This window comes from Dromiciops gliroides, chromosome 2 (genome assembly GCF_019393635.1).
Source record: "Dromiciops gliroides isolate mDroGli1 chromosome 2, mDroGli1.pri, whole genome shotgun sequence".
NCBI classification, from domain to species: Eukaryota; Metazoa; Chordata; class Mammalia; order Microbiotheria; family Microbiotheriidae; genus Dromiciops; species Dromiciops gliroides.
Genome location: NC_057862.1, coordinates 425,043,061 through 425,066,222, shown reverse-complemented (window position 1 = coordinate 425,066,222; position 23,162 = coordinate 425,043,061). Strand labels below are relative to the sequence as shown.

The following is a 23,162-nucleotide window of genomic DNA, read 5'->3' as shown; positions in this document are numbered from 1 at the left end:
GGAAGGGAGAAATTTTTTAACTCAAAGTTTATAAAAAACAAATGTTTAAAATTGCCTTTACATTTAAATGGAAAAATACAATACTAATAAAAAACAAAACAAATACCACAATTATTTCCTCGTGCACCCCTGTCCCACATTGAGCCCTTCCTTGTAACAATACCACCACCAGCAAAGACAATGAAACAAAACCTGTTGACAAAATAACTGCATCTTATAGTGGATACAACATTCTACTTTCTGTTGGTCTATTTGGGGATAGTTTGGTATTTTGTAGACCCTGCTGCTTGGTGTAGTGGAAAGACCACTGTACTGGGAGTCCCAATCTCACATGTCAGAGCTGGAGGAGCTTAGTGATCCTCTTGTCTAGCCTCCTTCCTTGAAGCAGGACATCCCCTCTACAAGTGGTCATCCAGCCTCCGCTAAGCCAGTCCACTTGCTGAGCCAGCAAAAGTTCTTCTGCAAAAGTTCTCATTGATAGGTTTTCTTCTATATCAAGGGCAGCTAGGTGGGTAGAGCGCCAGGTTTGGAGTCAGGGAGACCCGAGTTCAAATCTGGCCTCAGACACTTACTAGCTGTATGATCCTGGGCAAGTCACTTAACCTCTGTTTGCTTCAGTCTCCTCATCTATAAAGTGAGCTGGATAAGGACATGGCCAACCACTCCAGTGTCTTGAGGAATCAGAAATGACTGAACAACAATGACAACAGTCACCACATCAAGCTCAAATCTGCCTCAGTAGCTTCCATCGACATTCCAAGTTCTGTCCTTTGAAGTCAAGCAGAACGAGTCCAGTCACCTGCTCAGAGGACAGCCCTAAGATCACAGGATCATAGAGTTAGAGCTGGGAGGGACCTCCAAGGACATCTTGGCCAACCCCCCCCCCCCGCCCGCCATTTTATAGCTGAGGAGAGTGGGGCCCAAGAAGGTTAGATGACTCACTCAAAGCCACATAGGTAGGAACCATGAGGCGCAAGATTTGACCCTTTCAACCCGAAAGAATTGGCCTCTAACCTGTGAATGGCTGGAGCCAAACAGAGCAGGCCAGAGACAGGTGACTCAGGAGTTAGAGAGAAGCTTTATTTTCCAAGTGAGGAAAAAGGCTTGCAAGCAAGGAGAAGCTATAGACACATGTGCAGGATCCCTGCTCCTAGTTGGGGGGACCCAAAGCAGTAGGTAGATCTCACTACTTATACTAGTGGCTGCCCAATGAGGTGTAGCCCTGATAAGTTTGATTCATTACAGGACTTTCTGAGTGTGTCCAGTGCTTGTCTTTGATCAGAGAGCACCTGGTGAATTGTGTGATTTTACCAGAGGATGAGATCATCCAGAGAGTGATCGCAAAGGATTGTTTCCTGCTAAGCTCAAGGCACAGCTTGCTTGCCGGGACTCAGCTCTGTAAAACAGGGGAGGGGTCTCCTAATATTTAACCCATGTTCTTCCACTCCAGAACCAGTGTTCCTTCCACTGTCCCATGCCTCCTCTTCCTCCAAAGAACAGAAGGCAGGCATCATGTCTCCATCCTGAGTCTTTGTTTTTCCAGGCAAGACAGTCTCACTTCTGTCAGTGATCTTTCACTTTAGCAAATTCACATCAGACATCATCCTGGCCTCCATTTGCCTCACCATCCTCATCTTCTTATGGTTGTGCTCTGCCCTCTGAAGTCTTGCTGCTATTGGTGTATCCCCCAGGGCTGTTTACCCATTGTCTTTCATTTCTGTTCCACTAGGACACAAAGCTATGATTGGAATAAAAGACTGTAGGATAAGGGCCACCTCCACTCAAGGCCTCTCCCGTTGCTGTCTTGTGGAGGGGACCCTGAGCTCTTGAAAGTTCTGCCAGTGGAGCGTAGGCCAGAAACACATCATGTGTAAGCCAGGCCACAGGTCTGGTGTCTACTGTCTAAAGCAGTACAAAGATTCATAGCTAAAAGGTTGGCTGCTGGTGGATTTTTTTCAGCCCCAGAAACCTATGAAACCAGGTTCCACAGCAAAGATTCTTAACCTTTTTTGCATCATGGACCCCTTTGGTAGTCTGGTGAAGCCTAGAGACTTCTTCTCAGAGTAATGTTTTTAAATGACTAAAATAAAATATATAAGATGCAAAGGAAATTATATTGAGATAGAGTTGTAAAAATTGTTTTTTAAAAAAAGCAAGTTCATGAACCCCAGGTTAAGAGCCCTTTTGTAAGTCATTGGAGGGGTGGGATCCTGGAGTAGTCTAGACTGAGCAGTCCTGTACATTGGAGCGTTAAGTGTAGAATACTTGGAACATTCCAGAAAAAGCATTAAGGAGGGACAGGAGGAGGAGAGAGATAATTTCCAAATGGAAGGGAAGTATTCTTGGAGAAGGTGACCCTCAAGCTAGACCTCGAAGGAGGGAGAAGATTTCAGCAGCTGCAATTGGTCTGAGCATCTATTGAATCAGATAACAAGCCTGGCAGTGACACTGTTCATGAAACTCAGGCCAGAGGCAGGCAGTTGGCATCCATACAGCATTGGAAAAAGAAGAGATTGGAGCCACTGTTGACGCTGCATGAGCAATAGCTGCCCAGTTCCTGCGTACACTGTTCCTTGATGAACTTCTGCCAATAGGGTCCCAGTTTACAGTTTGAGGATTATAAGCAGCTTCCTGCCAGGGCTGGCTGGTGCCTGAGAATGCCACATATCATCTTACCGCTCCCAAGCACTTCCCTGGCAGCCATTCCTATCAGAGAAGGCCAACCCTGCATTCCAGGGTGTCCGACTGTCCTTTGCCAGGCAGGGTTGTAAGTTCTGTTTTGCTTATTCCTAGTCCCTGAGCTGTTGAAATTCCATATACTTGCTGGTGCCTTATAATTTAGGACGTACTTAGAGTCATAGCAAATTACAACAAGAAGAGATCTTAGAACGTTGACTAGGAGAGCTGGAAGGGACTTTGGGGATCACATAGTCTGAAACCTCATTTTACGGATGAGGAAACTGATCCAGGGAGGAGGACTTACTTACCAAAGGTCACACAGCTTATAATGGGCAAAACCAAGACTTGAACCCAGGTCCCCTGATTTCTAAGCAGTGTTCTTTCCATTGTACCATGATGCTTCTTAGTCTCCAATTCCTTTGGGGAAAAGTATTTGATAGGGGTGAAGCATTAGAGAATCTTGAATTTGTTAACCGACTGTCACATAGACACTAATATTATCAGAAAACCTATCCATCTGTCTGTCTCTGTCTTTCATCCATCCATCCATCCATCCATCCATCCATCCATCCATCCATCCATCCATCCATCCATCCATCCATCCATCCATCCATCCATCTATCCATCCACCCATCTATCTATACACTTTTTTTCTCTTTTGCCCCAAACTCCTTTTATTACTTAAGGGAAGATATCCTCAACATTTGTTGTTTTGAGGCATTAAATCTGTTTCACAAGGTAATTAAGGAGATTAATGCTAATTATAATTGGTGTCCATTCAAGAATGTCAAACCTATTTAAGTGTGTTTTTCTTAATGGTAGTTAATTAGTGGATTGTAGGAAGCTTACATTCACTCAGAAGGAGCAGAATGGTAATGGCTGGGCAGATCTGGCTCTGCTGTACAGTTGGTAGGGCTAGGAGAGGAGTTATTAGCAGGTGATTTAACCTAACTAGTTAAAACAAACCCCAAACCCAAATTATAGCATTCACACGCTGCTTTACAGTATCTGATATGTTCTCATATAATAAAAAACAAAATCTGAGCTTGAGTCACAGCCCTGCCACTACCCCGCCTTGCCATGTCGCATTGTGGCGCTACTTCTCTGGGCCTCTATTTCCTCATCCATGAAATGAGGAGTCTGGACCAGCTCACCTCAGAGCTCCCATCAAGCTTTGACATCATATGATGTCAAAGAGTATGAAAATATTATCCATTTTACAGATGAGGGAGCTGGAGCTAAGAGAGGTTAAGATTCTGTGCATCACCAAAAGTCACACTGATCCTAAGTGGCAGAACTGGGCCTCTAACCCAGGTCTTCTGCCTCCAAATTCAGTGCTCTTCCCACTGGACCTGATGGATTTGGGGGAGGGTAGAACTGTTGGTATTTTTTCCTAATTGTGTATGTCTCTCATTTTCTCTTCCTTCTTCTCTTCTCTGTCTCCCCACCCTCCCCCTCTCTTTCCTCTCTCAATGCCTTCTGCTTCTCTTTCCTACCTTCTGCTCTTCTGTCCACCTTCTTTTTCACCCTCTCTCTACCCTTTCCATGTCTCTTCTTTCCACCCTTTCTTTTCCCTTTCTCATCTCCCCTTCTATGCCTTTCTCATCTCTCATTTTTCCCTTTCTTACTTTCTTTTCTCTTGCTTATCCTCATCTCTTCTCCATCTTTCCTGCCTCCCTTCTCCTTCTCCCCTTCATGCTCTCTTCCTTTTTCTCCTTCCCTCCCTTTCTTTTCCTCCCTCTTTCTTCCTATCTTTCTTTGTCCTTCTTCCCTCCTCCTCCTCCTCCTCCTTCTCTCTCCTTTTCCCCCCTTCCCCTCTGTCCTCTTCTCTGGGTGTTGCTTTTTCTTCCACAGTTTTTTAAAAAGCAGAAACGGTTAATCCCCGAGAGGACGGTCTGGAAGTACTTTGTGCAGTTGTGCAGCGCCGTGGAGCACATGCACTCCCGCAGGGTGATGCACAGAGGTAACATTAATCCGCTCTCTCTTTTCACTGAATAATAATATAATGTTCCAATTAGTAAGTGGCTACATTCAAAAACAATTATGCTGATGTGCAGCCAACGCATGTTTGGAGAGACGGCGGCACTGGCGAGATGGATTTCTCCTGGTGGTTTTTTCTTTCTTTTTTTTTTCTTTCTTTTTTTTCTTTTTCTTTTTTTGCCTCCTTGTTAAAGGAGTCAGCCCAGAGTGAGGGGAGCATTATGAAGATGAGCTGCTTTGTATTCCAGACACTGATATTAAGTCGAGTGTCAAACCTGCCATTAGTGGAGTGTCAGAAGTGGAAGACTGGAGCTTGGGGGGGATGCAGTGCACTCTGCACCATCTACTTCCTTGTATTAAGGGTGATGTGGTAATGGACAAGTTGGGGGGAGTTTCTTGGTGCCTCTGCAGCCTACACTAATGTGCTAGACATTTCCCACCATTTGCTACCCTTTCTGGCTTCTTTAGAATCATGGAAAAGGCCTTAGAATTTGAGAGGTTCCATGGACTCTAGACTGTTAGAGCTAGAAGAGACCTGAGAACCTAAAGGGTTAGAACACATAAGGTGATAGGCCTAGGTCTCTAGAAGGCTCCTCAGAGTCCATTTAGTGCCACCCCTCCACTTTACAAATGAGGAAACTGAGACCAGGGAGATTAAGATCATATAGGCTGTAGGTCTCAAACATGGGATTTGAACCTATGTTTCCCTGACTCCAGGGCCAGTGCTACATAGAACCTTATACCATATAGTCTGTCTACAAATGAGGAAACAGAAGCTTTGCAAAGTAAAGTGACTAGTCCTGGGTCATGTAGCAAGTTAGTGGCAGAACTGGAACTCAGGTCTTCTGCATCTCTGGCCACAGCTTCCTGCTATACCGCACTGCCTTCTTTTGCCATGGGTGTTCTGCGATCTGTTTAGAGTGTGGGGTGTGTGTGTGTGTGTGTGTGTGTGTGTGTGTGTGTGTGTGTATGTTTTTGTGAAATTTGAGTCTTAAGACTATGTGATGCCTCTTGAGTTTGACTTCTAGCCTTCTTTTCCTCCCAGACATAAAACCCGCCAACGTGTTTATAACGGCCACAGGCATAGTGAAGCTGGGAGACCTTGGACTGGGCCGCTTCTTCAGTTCCCAGACCACGGCAGCACATTCCTTAGGTAAATCCCTACCCTCCCAGAGGCCTCAGTGAGATTTCAAATTAGGAAGTATTGCCGCTGTATTTTCTTTTATTTAAAAGCTACTACTAGTAAGCTTTTCTTTAAGAAACTCTCTCTCCTCCCTCTTCCTTTCTCTCTCACTTTCCCTCCCTCCATCCCTCTCTTTCCTCCCCTCTATGTGTGGATATATATATATATATCCATACACATAAATAAATATATACATTTTGAATACATAAAGCAGAAGAATTAGGAAGTGATTATAACCTTCTTAAAGTCTCCTTTACTTTAGGAAAAGATTCACTTCAGTACAGTACCCCATCATTGTGTTTTCCAAGGACGTGGGTCATTCGGGATAACAAAATTATGCCTTTCAGAAGTGGCTCATTTGCAAGGTTTTTCTTTTGGAATTACAGATCCTTGCAAATATTTCTTTACTTCATAGTGTGTTTTCTCAGAATCAACAGATGTTTTAAGATAGGATTAGTGTATTTTTAATATAAAATAGAAATTGACTTATAGGAATTCAGTTGAGGGCAGCTGGGTAGTACAGTGGATAGAGTGTTGGGTCTAGAATCAGGAAGACCTGAATTCAAATTTGGCTTCAGACGCTTACTAAGCTGTGTGATCCTGAGCAAGTCACTTAACCCTGTTTGCCTCAGTTTCTCATCTGTAAAATGATCTGGAGAAGGAAATGCAAACCATTTCAGTATCTTTGCCAAGAAAACCCCAAATGGGGTCACAGAGAGTCAGACACAACTGAAATGATTGAACAATTTGTATGCAACTTTGGTTGGAATTGCATTGGAATCTTAGACCTCAGCAAGGTTTTGTCACTTAAATTCCAAATACAACAGGTTCCTGATGGGACCCAATATGAAGACATCTTTGCTAAAGTAAGCCAGAGACTCTGTTCTCTCTCCTGCTACTTATTTAAAATCCTTCTCTATAATTCTCCAGCAACTGCTTCAAGAGCTTGGCCTTTCTTTAGGTTATATTAAAAGTCAAATTTGCTTGAAGCTTGCTCCAATGGGGCCTCTTAAGCCCATAGAATCACAAAACAGCAAGAAGAACCTTGGAAAACAAATTATTATGAAACACAGAACATAGGCAGTTAGAACTGGAATGGACCTTGGATATGATCTGTTCCAATACTCCCATATTACAGATGAGAAAACTTAAGGCCCAGAGAGGGGAAGTGACTGGTCCATTATAGCCAACCTGGGACCGGAAATACAAGGCAGTGTCATTATCACTGTTACTTATATGAAAATTTTCACCAAAATGTAACTGGGGAAAAGAAAGGAGAATCGTGAATTACAGCAAAGTTCTTCCCTTCCTTTTTCTCTCCCCAACCTCTTAAAAATGGTTTTGGGCCCAATTCATTTCTCTCTCACCCCAAACTTACAAGCTGGTCTGTCTCTCATGTTCCGACACCTTTGTGCAAGTGACACACATTGAGTGTAAACAGAATGATAATATGGGAGCGTCTTTTGGTTCACGCGAAGGAGCTCTCTGAAAAATATGATTTCTTCATGTAAACTGTTAGTGTGCATTATTCATATAGCTCCAGATGGCTCTGAGACTTGTAGCGGATAGCATATGATTTGGTGAAATTTATTAATTCTGGTGATCAAACAGTGGTAGCTGTTTAAAGTGATTTTAAAAAAAACCAACTATGTCATAGCCCTCTGATTCAGAAGGTTTGAATACTAGGAAGTTGGCTTTGCTCTCAATCACTGTTGCATTGGTTATTATCTCATTCAGAAATGATACTAGCCTTGACTATTATGGTTCAAGTGATACAGGGCTATTCCAGTTTTGGGGGCCTCTGGAGATGTTTGTTTCACCCAATTTATCCCTTCTTCTTCCTTTTATATTCATGGTGAAATCTAAGTGTAAGTCAAACTCTCTCTGCTTTTCTGATATTTATATAGAGGCTCAAAGAATCTTAAGAGATATTAGAACATAAAGTTTGACAGTTGGAAGGAACATTGGAATACAGAATGTTAGAGCTGGAAGGGACCTTAGAGAATATCATATTAGAAATGGAAAGGATCTTAAAATATAGTGTGTAAGGTTTTGATTTGGTATCAGGATCTCAGTTCATATCCTATTCCTGGGGGCAGCTAAGTGGCGCAGTGGATAAAGCACCAGCCCTGGATTCAGGAGGACCTGAGTTCAAATGCGGCCTCAGACACTTGACACTTACTATAGGTGTGACCCTGGGCAAGTCATTTAACCCTCATTGCCCCACAAAAAAACAAAACAAAACAAAAACAGAAACAAATCCTATTCCTGGTTCTACTATTTGCTACTCTTGGGTAAGTTGCCTAACCACTCTGGGCCTCAGTTTCCTTATTTGTAAAACTAGATTCTAAATCATCTGATTCTCTGAATATTGGAACATAATGTAGAATTTCAGAGGACTTTAGAACAGAATGTTAGAGCCACCTGTAAAGGCATTTATTGTCTTTCTTCTGGACTATTGCAGTAGCCTCCTAATTGGTCTTCTTCCTATATTCACCTCAATCCATCCCACATAGTTGCCAAATTGATATTCTTAAAATGCAGGTCTGAGATGTCTGCTTTATGTTCAAGAAGCTTCAATGGCTCCCTATTATCTTTCAGATAAAACACAAACTCCCCTAGTATTTAAAACCTCTCACATTCTGGCCCCAGCCTAACTTACTAGACTTTCCACTTTACACACTCCACATTCTAGCCAAACTAGCTACATTGCTATTCTTCCTATATGTCCCATCTTTCTCCATTCCTCGAACATGTTCCTTTCTCATTTGTGCCTCTAGGAACCCCTGACTCCTTTCAAAACTCAGCTCAAGTTCCACCTGAGCCCTTCCCTTAATTATTCATATTCCTCCCCCCTCTTTCCAATTATTGTGTATTTATTTCTTATATATCCTGTACAGTGTCCCCAAACTCTATTAAGTTATTCAAGCTTAAAACTGTACACTTAAAACTTTTGGTACACCTTCTATTTACTTATCTGTGATCATGTATTTCCTCAATAGAATTTAAACCCCTAGAGGGTAGAGAGTGCCTCACTTTTATATTTGTATCTCTGATGCCTAATGTGCATTGGCATATAATAGGCACGTAATAAATGCTTTTGATCAATAAATCATCTGGTCTTACTCCCTTATTTTACAGATGTAGAAGCCAGGCCCTAAGAGTTGTTAGTTGCTTGGCCTCAAAAAATGAGTCAGTGGTAGTGCTAGCACTCAAACCCAGGCCAGAGACCTTTTTAGTACAGCAACTACACAATTCCTTTTCTCTTTATTCCACTGAAGCATGCAACTCTACTTATAAAACATTAGCCAAAATGCTTTAAAATTTTTTTAATATTTAATTTTTTAATATTTAATATTTTTTAAAAATATATCATCAACATACATACACACACAAACACACAAGGCAGGAGGAACTTTGATTTGAACCCTGTGATCACATCAGGAGTAGGAGAGGTGTGGGCAAAAGAGAAAAATGGGGAGAGAGTGAAAGAAACTAACCGTTTCTCCTCAACAGTTAAAAGATCCCTAGTTCAATATTGTCAGATTTGAGGCTTTTCTCTGCTCTGCACACACACACACACACACACACACACACACACACACACACACACCCATCAGAGCCAGTTAAGATCACATCATTAGGAACGGGCAGAAACATGATCTTCTCCAATGATATGATTTCATCTCGTTTGGCTGCTGCACTTATTATAGTAATAAGAATAAATTGGAACTTAGAAATGGACTATGTCTGAGTGTACGACCCTTATCCTTGGACTAATTGAAGATTACTATGTAGTTATCAGGAGAGCCTCTGTCCCTCTTCCAAATGCAGATCAAAACTATTTTAAACAAGAGCAAAGTAGTCAAGGGATGATGAAATAAAGGAGGTTTTGAATTTGGAGCTGAAGGGCCCAAGTTCCAGCCTTGCCTTGGGGCAAGTCCCCAAGCCTCAGTTTACTACTATGGGGAGCAGAGATAACAATACATGAAATCTGCTTCTTGAGATTTTAAGGATCAAACGGGGTCAGCATTTTTAAATCCCAAATGTCAGTTCATATTTTTATTACTAAATCTCTAGCTGAAGGATGGAAGGGGAAAAAAAAGAAACTCTCTGCTCATTACAATGAAACTTACCAAAATAATGAGCCAATTCTTCAATTCCCAACTTTAGTAAACTAAAGTCATTGAATTAGTTGCCATTCAATCTTGTCAAGCAGACCTGAGTTCTAATCTCTGCCCTTGGCATTAACTTGTTGCATGACCTCAAGTAAATTGCTTTACTTATCTCAGCCTCATTTCCTCACCTGTAAAATGAGGGATTTGTATTAACCTGGCTCTAAGGTTGCCTTTCTGTGCTAACCTTTCCATTGCTGTCTGGAACTGGAAGGGACCCCAGAGATTTAGTCCAATCCTTTCCTTTTATAGACAAAGAAATTGAGTCTTAGGTGAAGTGATTTGTCTGTGTTCTGTATTCTGTCTTCCAGTATTCTATGTTCTAAGGTTGATCCCAGCTTTAACCAGTTTTGATTCTTTGATTCTGTTTCTAGCATTGATGGGACTGGGGGGACAGTTTTGCATCTATTTAAATATACATGCCCTCATTTTAATGTGGACCTACTATGTGTCATAGTAGTGTCTGTAGTGTCATTGCCATAGCAACTCAGTTGAACTCTGATCTCTAAAGCTATTGACCCATGAATCGAAAATGGGACTTATGCAAATGTATTCATCTATTTCTCTCCCCCCCCCCACCCCTGACTCCCTTAGATTTTGTGTTTGCTCCCATCAGCCTGGCATAAAAGGGCATTAGGCAGTACTACAGCCAGTGTGACAGGTGTACTACCCGGCGGTGGCAGCGCGACTGCCTTCGTGTCAGGGACCGGAGCCATAATTAGAGCAAGGAACAGAATAAGCGTCAGACGAATTACCAGGCAGCAGATCATATTTGTCAGGCAGGATTGCATACAGGAAAAAATAAGTGACAGAACACGCCGGGGTAATGAAAGAGAAATGAAGGATTTGCCCGTACACAGCTCACAAGATCCAAGCGTGTGTCTTGCTTGGAGCAAGAGCAGCCGGCTGCTGCAAGGCAATCCGCGTCTGGGACGAGGGGAGGCGGGACCTACTTACGCCAATACCTGATGGACAGAGAGCCCTGTCAAGGGGAGGAGTGGGGACTCACCACCTGCTCAAGAAGAGCAACAGAAGCACTGAGACCCCTGGAGGAAAGGTATCATGAAGAAGAGAAGACTGAGGGGGAGAACATCGTCCCTGGGTTTCAAGTATATGAAAGGTTGTCATAAAGAAGAGAGATTAGGTTTGTTCTACTTGGCCCCAGAGGGCAAAACTAAGAAGAGGGTGAGAAAGTCACAGGGGAGGTAATTTTAGTTCACTGTGAAGGAGGGCAACCATCGGAGGCAGCAGGGGAGAGTGGAAATAGAGTTGGACAGGGAACGAGATGTCTTGGGTTTAGTTAGCTCTTGCTACTTTCTAACTATGTGACATTGGGCAAATCACCTGAACTCCCTTGGTCTCAGTTTCCTCTTTTGTAAAATGAAAGGTTTGGATTAGATGATCTTTAAGGCCCTTTTGTCCTCTAAATCATATGATTCTGGTAATTAGGGTTGTCTGACAATGGGATGGGCTGCCTTGGGACCTAGTTACTATTAGAGGTATTCAAGCAACTGGACAGATGTTTGTAGAGGCTATGACAGAAGTGGTAGGTTGGCTTATGCGACCTCTGATGCAAAGCCAGGTGATCTCTTATCCAACTCTGAGATTCTGTAAAGTTTAGGCTGAAAACATCAACAAGGTGAAGAACAGTTTCAACCTTTGCAAAATGAGGGGTTCTGCCTTGTACTCTCTTGAGTCCCTTCTAATAGCTGAATAGGAGGTAAATGGAATTTGTGTGTTCTAATAATGGAATAGGTTGCCTCCTGAGGTAAGAGCAACAGAGGTTATCGTGGAAGGAACACTGGATTGAGAATCAGAGCACCTGGGTGTGACTATTATTTAACTACCCATGTAATCTTAGGTGCGGGCTACTTTCTAGTCCTTGACCCTATTTAGTCATCTATAAAATGAGGATAATTATACTGTCACAACCTCATAGGATTTTTGTGATGATAAAATGAGATCTTGAAATCAGGGACCTAGATAGAATATTCGCTGTGGAAAGGACCTTACAACATAAAATGTTAAAAATATACTTTTCAGACAATTTCAGAAAGGCCTGGAAAGACTTACATGAACTAATGTATAGTTAAGTGAGCAGAACCAGAACCATTGTGCAAAAATGTAAACATAAAGTGCTATATAAATTCCTGTGTTGATCATTATTGAGATTGATTATTGAGGTACCATGGAGGGCAATTGTAATATTCTCTCCCAGTGTTCCTATTGTCTCTGCAAGAGACAGAGTAGAGTAACAATTAGACTTTTTCTTGAACCCTGAGGGTAAAACTAGAAGGAGTTGGTAGAAATTACAAAGAGATAAATTATGAGTCAGTATGAGGAAGAGCCTTTGAATAAGTAAAGCTGTCCAACAGTGCACTAAATTGCTGAGGTCTCTTGAAGCTCCAAGTTCTGCAGAATCTGAGCTGGAAGGGACCTCAGTCGTCTTTCTGCCACAACCCCAACAAATGGTCATCCAGCATTTACTTGAGGATTTCCAGAGGGAGGCAGCTTGCTACCTCCAGGGCATCCCATTCTTTCCTGGGCTCCTTGTGAAATCCCTTAGTAGGATTCAGGTGGGGGTGGGGGTAGGGGTGGGGGTGGTAGCAATGAGAAGGGGAAGCCCTTCCCTTGGATATAGTAGATTTGTCAGAGATGGGGGCAAAACATGAAGAGAAGACCGAGGGGGAACATAGCCTTAAAGTGTCTGAAAGGCAGTGAAGAGACCTGGACATCAAGGGCTTGCTCTAACCCAGCATATCACCATAGAAAGGTCCCTATGCTAATACATTTAAGGGATTTGGAGGAGGAGGGCATGGTCCTATTTACCTTTAGTGTTTGTACATAGTTACTTAGACATCGTCTTACATGGTGGTTGTAAGTCAAGTACCTGACCTTCTTGGTTTCTTTAAATGGATATAGAATGGAATGGTCTCTCTCCTGATACCCAAGATTTAGAGCAGAGTCATTTTAGAGACCATCTCCAAGAATCCTTCACCTGGGATCTGTGAACATGCTTGTGTATACACACACACACACACACATACACACATATATATATGCACATATACATATATGTGTAAATATAGATTATGTGTGTACATATGTGCATCTATACATAGACACATATAATTGTATTTCACTATAATTGGTTTCCTTTGTGATTCTCTGTATTTTATTTTATGCATTTAAAATTTTTTTTCTGAGAATAGGCCCATAGTGTCTATGACACTAAGAATCTTTGCTGTAGACTAACCCTCTCAGTTTACATATGAGGCAGTTGAGGGTTATAGAGGGAAAACAATAATAATATCTAGCATTTATATCATATTTTGAAGTTTTCAAAGTACTTCATAAATGGTATCTCATTTTATCCTCAGAACAACTTAGGAGGTAGGTACTAATATTAGCCCCATTTTGCAGATGAGGAAACTAAGGCAAGACAGAGGTTAAGTGACTCATCTGGGGTCCCATGGCTAGTGTTTGAGGTCATATTTGAACTCCAGTTTTCCTGACTCCAAGACCAGCACTCTATCTACTGCATGACCTGTCTTCTGAGACACCTAATGCCTTCCCATTAAATTATAAGCTCCTCAAGGACAGATATTGTGCTTCTTTGTATCCCCAATACTTAGCCCAGTTGTTGGCACACAGTAAGCACCTAATAAATGCTTATCAACTGACTGAAAATAACTTTCCCAAAGACTCACAGGGAGGAGAGCGAAAACTAGATCATAGGGCTTCTAATAAGTTGTATTTACTTCTGATAAGGCTAATGCTACCAATCTTCAGTTTTCTTAGTGAAGCTGAGAAATTCATTTGTACAATAAAATCCCACTTTATTGGTGGGTAGGGATGTATTCTCTCTTAACTCTGCAAACACGAATGATTTCGAAATGCAGAAGAACAAAACCCAAAAAATCAAGATCAAAAACCAAAAACATCAAAACCAATCAGAGTAACATCAAAAGCATCAAGAAGGAATAGAAGAATCTTACTGAGGAACGATTTTAATAAAACCAGTCATATATATACCCAGAAACCTGGGGAAAGGCTTGGGTCCCACAGAGGCAACTTCAACTATAAGTAGACTTAGAAAGCAGACATTAAGAGGAAAAAACAGTGCAAGCAAGTGTTAATCGATTCATCATTCATTTGAAAAATGATTATTAAATTATTAACAGTAGCAAATAGTGTAAAAGATGTCATCAAAGAGATATGTTCCTGGAAAAGGGGATAGGCCCATCATGTAGTGAGAGTGAGAGGCAACAGATGGATAACTTCTATGTTGTATATCTTCTAATGTTAGGAGACCTAAGGCCCCCAGCAAGTTGAGTAGAGACACCTCCCCACCTCCCACCTCCCACCTCCCACCTCAGGAAGTTACAGGAAGATGTGGAGGAGAATCACACAGATGAGTTTGTGCGGATGGATTGCAATCTACATCATTGGAGGGAGTACCCCCCTCACTCTTCAGCTTCAGTGTGTCATAGCCACCATTTATAGGGAGGATGTTGGGGGCAGGATTTAAATCTAGATCCCTTTGAGCCCAAGTCTAGCACTCTATTCACAGTGCTCCTCTGTTGGTACTATCTCTGAGAAGAGAAAATGAATTTGAAGCATTTAAAATCATGGAAGAGAGATTTCAGGATATTTGTATCACTTTGATATCTACATCCTTGTCTAGTCTGCTGTAAGTCATGAAAACTAGCAAGATGGTCTGTGTTTGTGTGTGTGTGTGTACACATTGTGTGCATTACTTGTCTCCTATTCTAAATATTTTGAAATCAGGGACCTAGAATATTCACTGTGGAAAGGACCTTACAACATAAAATGTTAAAAATATACTTTTCAGACAATTTCAGAAAAGCCTGGAAAGACTTATATGAACTAATGTATAGTTAAGTGAGCAGAACCAGAATATTGTGCACAGTGACAGAAATATTGTTTAATGAAGAACTGTGAAGGACTTAATTATTTTTGGCAATACAGTGATCCAGGACAATCCCAAAGGACTAATGATGAAGCATACTATCCACCTCCAAAGAAAGAATGATTTAAGCATGTGATTTTTCACTTTCTTTAATTTTTTTCTTTTATTCAAGTTTTCTTATACAAAATGACTTAATATGGTAATGTTTGACATAAATGCACATGTATAACCTATATCTGATTGCTTCTTGCCTCAGGGAGGGGGGAGGGAACGGAGGGGAGGAGGGACAGAATTTGGAACTCAAAACTTTAAATAAAAATGTTTGTTAATATTTTTAAAAACCATACTTTTCCAGCTCGAAATGATCTTTGAGATGATATGGTCTAACCTTATTTTTACAGAAGAAGAAACTGAGGCTCTGAGAAGTCACCTCGAATAGTTTTTCATAGACTACCCCTGGCAGATTAGAATCCATCATTATTCCCTTATTTTCCCTTCCACTTTAGGAGACCCTAGCAGTACTGAATACACTAACTCACCTCCCCAACAAAGACTCTCTGTCTCTCTCTCTCCCCCTCATTCTTCTTCCTCTCTTCCTCTTTCCACTGTTCTCTTCCTCTTTAGACTCCCAAGTGCCACAACCCTTCAGAGTTGTGACAGGCTTCTGGCTGGAAGTGCTCTCCAATCCAGTTTGTCTGGGTCACTGAGTGCCCACCTCCTGGCATAAAAGTTAGGGTGGGGGAGGGCAAACAATATAATGGCTTTGCCTTCTGATTCAAAATTATCGTTTCATATATAGCCCAGTGTCCTGCCTCAGATCATAGCAGCATGAATGGACATGTGATCCAGATGAGTGTCTTTTTTTCTTATTTGAAGCTGGTGCCTTTGGGTTGTACCATTACATAAAATGAGTCTGGGACACAGCCCTCCTCGACATGTCTGTTGTTTCTGTGGGGTTGTCAGAAAATGCACAGTACAGCCTCCCCCTTTTCTTTCCCCACCCTCCACCAATTTCCTTGTTTAAAAAATGATGCATTAATCTCTCTGTAACCATCGGGGGAATGGAGAGACGGGCTCAGTTCTCTTCCTGGCCTGGCCAGCAGTCTGAAGGAATTCCTCTGTAATGAGGTGCTTCTACCAAAAGGCACAGGACTTCCAACCTAATCATCTGGGCTCACCATTGTATTGCTTTAGCCAATTTGACAAGGACAGCCTAATCAGAGACTATTAATCAGAAACTTTCTTTGGCATCTGCCCAACTGGAAGCTGAAATATTCCTGCACATGTGAAATTATCTGGTTTTCACATGACTTTCTAAGCCACCAAGGTCCCAGCAGCGGCTAGAGTCTCCCACAAGCAAGTGTGTGCTGTCCCCACAGCTTCCAATCTTTTCTCCCTGAACTCCCTGCATGTAGTGAGGGTAAATGGCTAGTTACTTCTTTGTAAGGAAAATCTGGTTTTGTAGAAAGACTTTGGCCACAACCCATTCTGTAAAAACATTTGATCATTGCAATTCTGTGGGGCACAGTAGACAGAATTCCAGGCCTAGGGTCAGGAAGACTCATCGTCCTGAGTTCAAATCTGGTGTCAGACACTTACTAGCTGTGGGACCCTGGCCAGGCAAGTCCCTTAACCTTGTTTGCCTCAGTTCCTTATCCGTAAAATGAGCTGGAAAAGGAAATGACAAGCCACTCTAGTATCTTTGCCAAGAAAACCCCAAATAGGGATACCCAGACATGATTGAAATGATTGAACAACAACAAAATTACTTTGATGACTGGGATCATATGATTCTAGAGTTGGGAATTTTATCTTTAGGGGATAAAATGCTAGAATTGGGAGAGACTTTAGATAGAAAGTTCTAACATTTCCTGTTCTAAGGCCCTATCTTGTTTTTACTGCTCTAGGCACTGAAGTGCTTCCCATTGCTAACAACTCTGATCTAAGATATCTTCTGGCTTTCTGACATTTTATAAATAATACTTTTCTCCTTTTTCAGAAATCACATTTTCCATCATCACTAGCTCTCCTTGTCTGTGTCCTGTCCTGTCTGTGCCTCCCTACTCTCCTTCTCCTGTTCTTCCTGAGGAGGGGTGGATTTATCTTTTAAATTCCATGTGGATCTACTTGTCCTGGTAACCAGGTACCCACAGGTAGACACAGGATTCTCAGAAAAGCACCTTAGTTAGGGGTCCTGAATAAGTAACAAAATAAATTCTTCAGCTGTTTCATTTTTATTCTCAAAAAAAAAAGTTGAACAGGAACTTAAAAAAAATCTTAGGTGAAAGCTTTGCCTTTTTCATATACAAAACCACAAGTATTTCAAAACATTTCGAAGTTTGTTTTGACAGGAACGGAATGTCTCAGGAATGAAGGGATGCTTTAATCAGCTCCCCCTTTGAGGTCCCTGTTTTGCTCTGATATTTCTCTGTTTGAAACTCAGATTTCTCTTGTAAAGATACAAGAAAGGTCAGAATTTGTTAGGTTCCTCTTTCATATTCAGAGCTCCGTCCCCCACTGTGAAAAAGAAAAGTGAGAGATTGGGAAGCCATGTTTGGGCGCTGGATTAGAGATTTGCTGGAAGGTGCTGTCGAAACAGAAACAATAAAAGATTCCCTTATCAAATTGTCTATTTTAAGATCAGTCAGTAGTAACTCCTGAGTTTTGTTGGCTTGGGTTCAGTCGTTCAGTCAGGCAGTCTTTATTGAATTCCCTCAGGTGACTGGACTAGCTCATGTCTAAGATTTCTCCCAGTTCTAACATTCTCTGATCTAACATTCAGCACTCACAGGTCCCTTCTATCCCTAACCTTCTTTGTTTCCAAGTCCCTTCTGGTTTTGACATTCTGTGTTCTATGTTCTGTATTCTAACATGCTATATTCTCAGGGCCCTTCGAGCCCTAACGTTCTATGTGTTAGGTCTCTTCCAATTTTGACATTCTGTGTTCCATATTCTCACATGCTGTATTCTTCAGGGCCCTTCTAGATCTAACATTCTATGTTTTCAGGTCCCTTCTGGTTTTGACATTCTGTGTTTTCTGTTCTGTATTCTAACGTGCTGTATTCTCAGGGCCCTTCCAGCTCGAATATCCTGTGATGTCAGCATAGCTCTAACTAGCTGTGCGGATTATTTATATCAGGTATTATGTGTGATGGTCCTTGTACAGTCTTATAGTAAAACTTCAAAATCAAAAATGAGCACTGAATGCAAAAAATGTTCATCAAGTTTTTAAAACTAGGAAGCCTTCATACAAGAACTGTATTAGCTTGCATATATGTAGTGTTTTTATGGCTATAAATTGATTTACACATATTACCACCTTTGAACCTGAATAATCCTGCAAGTTTTGTTGAGCAGGAGGATCCAGAAAATGGGCATGGCATTCTTTGTAACTTGTAAAGTACTATATAAAAGTAAATTGTTATTGTTGTGAAGTTCTCCTTAGCCCCCATGTAATACCCTGCATCTCTCCAATGCATTTATTTATTGTGTATCTGAGTAATCTGTTTTTGTGTTTTAATTCTGTTATGAGAATGTGGGCTCCCTGAGGATAGCTGTTTGTGTCCTATCTAAGCTTTGTGTCATTTCTAGTGATGAACCTTAGGGCTTTTGGACCCTCAGCCAACAGGAACTGAAGACATATTTGTTGAATTGAATGGAAATGAGGAAACTGAGTCCCAGAGAGAGAAAGTGACCTTTCCAAGGTTTCATGGGTACTAAGTTTTAGAGCTGGGTTTTGAACCCAGGTTTTCAGATTTCAGATTCAGTCTGCTTCTGGAGTAATGTTGCTGGGAGGTCAGGAGAACAGGGAAAAGGTGCTAAAACTTCTTGGATCTGGGCAATGGCAGTGTCTAGTGTATAGCCATCACTGAAATAAACAAGCCATTAGGTTGAGAACAGAAATACCAGCATAGGAACAGTCTCCTAATTTACTGGCCATTGATGGACAAGTTCCCATGACTGCACAGTTTCATTCTTTCCCATCATACCTGTGGTGTGCTCTGCTCTCTCACAGCATCTCTGCACACTAATGAAACCCATCTGGAATAGATGGGGGAATTTGTAGCATTGGATGCTGGTTCTTCCCACTTCTAGTGCATGGAGCACAAAGCACTGAGATGATGCTGATGTCCCAGGATGAGGCTCTGACCTCATTCACACTTGTAACTGTGCCTCAGAGTTGCATGTGGCAGAGGATAAACTTAGGCTTGAATAAACCACTTTCCTTCATATAACGAATCACCCTCTGACTTCTCGATAGCCTGTGCCTTCTCTGCCACTGGCCTGATGGATCTTTGTCTTATTCATTGTCTGGACTATATACAGGTAGAAATTCACTTCCCATAAATGAAATGTTTCCTTAAAATCCTCTATAAAAATTATTTATTATTCACAAATCTTATCTTAAGTACATAATGGGGAGAATGCCATGGAAAAGAACTGTGTAGCAAATCTACACGTAGTAACTCATGAATGTCTGCAGAATTGAAATGACATGTTTGTCTGCATGGTTTTTGTGTGTATATATGTGCATATAAAATATATATATTCTATGATATATATACACACAAAAAATAATCATTCTCTACACACACACAGTCATATGTGATATAGAATACTGGGAAAGAGCATGGGGCTAGTTTGGAATGTGTGTGTGGACATATGGATATATATGTATAGGTACTTATATGTAGAGAGAATTGGTCATTTTTATCATCTAACAAGTTAACACACCAGTGACCAGAAAGGTGAAGATTTGCCCAAATCAATTGTAGGTAGGTGGTAGGAAGGAAGGAAGGAAGGAAGGAAGGAAGGAAGGAAGGAAGGAAGGAAGGAAGGAAGGAAGGAAGGAAGGAAGGAAGGAAGGAAGGAAGGAAGGAAGGAAGGAAGGAAGGAAGGAAGGAAGGGGGTTCACCTCTATTTGATCAGAATTTCAAAAGTAGATCAACAATACAAGTGTGCCCATACTTTCTGTAGGTTTTGTATTTTCTTCTCCTTGAATCTCTACCCCACCATCTAGCTTATTTAAAAATTTGATCTAGTACCTCAGCACTATAAACTCTCAAGCTTATGTGGAGAGCAAGCATCAGTTGATGCATATTGTCCATTGGGAAGACTATCTTTCCATAATTAATTGATGTACCTTGGGGAAGAAAGAGAGGGAAGTAGAATTATAGAATGTTAGGGCAGGAAGGGACCTTAGAACATAGACTGTATGAACTGGAAGTAACCTTAGAAATAGCAAATATTTTAACATAGGATGTTTGAAAAAGTTAACACTAGGTAGAACCTTGGAGTTTGCCAGTTCAGTGCCCTCATTTTACAGATAAAGAAACGAGATGAGAAAGAGGATTTTACTCAGCCAAAGATTAAAACATGTCTTCTGACTCCCAGACCTCATTTTCATCTACTACACAACTACTTTCCCAGGTTTTTCTGACTTTTTCTTTTTCTAGCTTAAAAAAAAAAGTGAATCTCTTTTTCCTGCTTCATTTCAGTTGGAACACCTTACTACATGTCCCCAGAGAGAATCCATGAAAATGGCTATAACTTTAAGTCTGATATCTGGTCTTTGGGCTGTTTATTGTATGAGGTAAGAACTTTCAATGATTTAATTTACTGTTGTGTGGAAGAGTATTTATTCAAAATAAAGGTGCCTTAGTAAAGACATAGGACAAGACTGATCCATTGCCTAAAAAACTATTAAGGTATAGAGTGTTCAAGCTATAACCATGTGTCAAGAATCATCTATGTAGCATCAGAGAATTGGGTTCCAATCCTGACCGCGTTCTTTATTACCTGTATGACTTTAGGTAATGACTTAATCTCTTTGAGTTTCATTTTCCCCATCTATAGAGTGATTAACTTAGAGTAGATGCTATTTAAGGGCCTTCCTAGCTGGAAGATCTCATGATTCTAAGACCTTAGAATAGAGTGTAGGAAGGAAAGAGCATGGGGCTATTCAGAAGAGATTCAGAAGAAATTAAAATCTAGGCTACTTTGTCTGGAGTATAGTATACATGAAGGAAAGTAGTTGGAAATAAGGTTAGAGAGGTAGGTTGGAGGGCTTCGAATGTCAGTTTAAGAATTTTAGACTAGTTCTGCCATGAGTAACTCAATAAGTTGGATGTTTTAATTTGATTAATAAGGAAATCAAAGCACAGGGAAGGAAGGTTAATTTGCCAAGGGACATGGAACCTTTTGCTTTCATAGGAATAGATAGCCACTGAATTTTTTTTAACTAATACAGTTACATGACTGGAGCTATTCTTTAAAAAAGATTAATCAGGTAGCTATTAGAATGGATTGGAAGGAGAGAAACTGATGGCAGGAAGACTAGTTAGGAGGCTGTTGCAAAAGTCTAGATAGAGATAAGTGAAAGGTTGAAGTAGGAGATTGTCTTTGGGACTAGGGAGATATTGTGGAAATAGAAGTTTTAGGACTAGGAAGCTGATTAGATATTTGAAATAAGAGATCTAGAAGAGTTAAAGATATTTCTGATATTTTGAGCCTGGGTGGATGGTGAATAATGATATCATTACTATTTAGAGAGAAAGTTAGATGGGTATCACGTGTGAGGGAAGGGAATAAATTATGAACTTGGTTTTGGTCACATTGGGGCACCTATCTAGCATTGGGGTGTAGATATCCAGGAGACAATTTGAGATTCAGGTGTGGAGCTTAGAAGAGTAAATACAAGTCAAGATACAGATTTGGGAGACATGCATCAAGGTGATAGCTTTGGGGACAAACAGTGATTTATCTGTACTCTTTTGCTCTTGATAAAGTTACAGAGAAGCATATCTGGAATTGGAATTAGGGGAAAACTTCCAAACAATGAGAGCTATCCCCAGATGTAATGGATTGTCTGTTGAAATTCTGGATTTCCCAGCACTAGAAGTCTTCCAATAAAGGCTAGATGGGTGTTTATCAGAGATCTTATAGCTACATATGTAGGATTCCTGATCAAGTAAAAGTTGAAAGAGAAGGAACTTTGAGGTCTCTTCCAAATCTCATATTCTGTGAAAAGGGCCAAAGATAAAGCCTTGGCGGATGCCTACATTTAGGGAGGAGGAAGAAGATCCAATAAATGACACATCACCAGTGTAATCATAGCTGACATTTACATAACACTTTTGGTTTGTAAAGAACTTTACATAGTTTATTTCATTTGTTCCTCATAACCATCTGGGAGGTACATGTAGTTATTATCCCCATTTTATAGCTAAGAAAACGGAGGCTCAGAAAGGTTAAATGATGCCCTGGCTCACACAGATAGTAAGCACTTGAGACAGGATTTGAACCCAGGTCTTCCTGACTCCAAGTATAGCACTCTGCTGAGGAGCAGTCAGGCTTAGGAGAACCAGGAGAAAGCAAAGTCATAGAGACTTGAGGGGGAAGAAGAGTAACCACAGAGATAGGAGAATATATAACAGTATCAAGTGTGACAGGTCCGAGAAGATAAAGGAGAAAATGTTATTATCGCATTGGATGAAATCAATGGTGATGGTAATAGCAGTTTCAGTAGTGATGGTGATGGAAGCAAGGTTGCAGAGGGCTGAGGAGTGAGTAGGAGGAAAGAAAGCAAACCCAACATAAAAGGGAAAAAATAGGTCAAGGGATGGAAAAGTCAAGAGAAGAATGGGGAGATGAGCATGTTTATAGGCAAAGGAGCCTGTGGAGAGGGATAGATGGATCCAGAAATTGAAAATGAGAAAAGATAATAGTTAAGTCCTTAAAGCCTGAATTTCTCACAGGTATTTTGTAATAAGCTCATTGTTTTGTTCCACTTTTCATGTCAGGTACTTTAACTTTTTCATTCCTAACAGCCTTCATTTGAAGTGTGTTGACTTCAGTTGATTTTAAATGGTCCTAAGTGATTTTCCTGTATTTTTTTTTTTTTAGTGAGGCAATTGGGGTTAAGTGACTTGCCCAGGGTCACATAGCTAGTAAGTGTTAAGTGTCTGAGGCTGGATTTGAACTCAGGTACTCCTGAATCCAGGGCCGGTGCTCTATCCACTGCGCCACCTAGCCGCCCCCTAAGTGATTCTCTATAGTAATTCAGGGAATCCCTGATTTCATTCTGATGGATATTCTCTCACCCCAGGAGAACCATCATTCCTTTTTTAAATTTTATTTTTTATTCTGAATTTAACAAACACTAAATAAAATGAACATTTCCATAGATTATACACAAAACTGCAAATTTCTA

The 23,162-nt window shown here is 40.9% G+C and overlaps 1 protein-coding gene across 5 annotated transcripts in view; it reads left to right on the top strand.

The window, feature by feature from the left end:
- The window catches only part of NEK6 (NIMA related kinase 6), a 137,944-nt gene that overhangs the window by 92,048 nt on the left and 22,734 nt on the right, over positions 1-23,162 (top strand). For 4 of the 5 annotated variants that reach the window (XM_043983842.1, XM_043983838.1, XM_043983839.1 and 1 more), the window contains 3 exons: positions 4,534-4,642; positions 5,705-5,812; positions 20,449-20,543. In XM_043983842.1, the coding sequence (XP_043839777.1) occupies positions 4,534-4,642; positions 5,705-5,812; positions 20,449-20,543 (312 nt within the window). The remainder of the gene's footprint in view (positions 1-4,533; positions 4,643-5,704; positions 5,813-20,448; positions 20,544-23,162) is intronic. The other variant, XM_043983841.1, reaches the window with a different exon arrangement.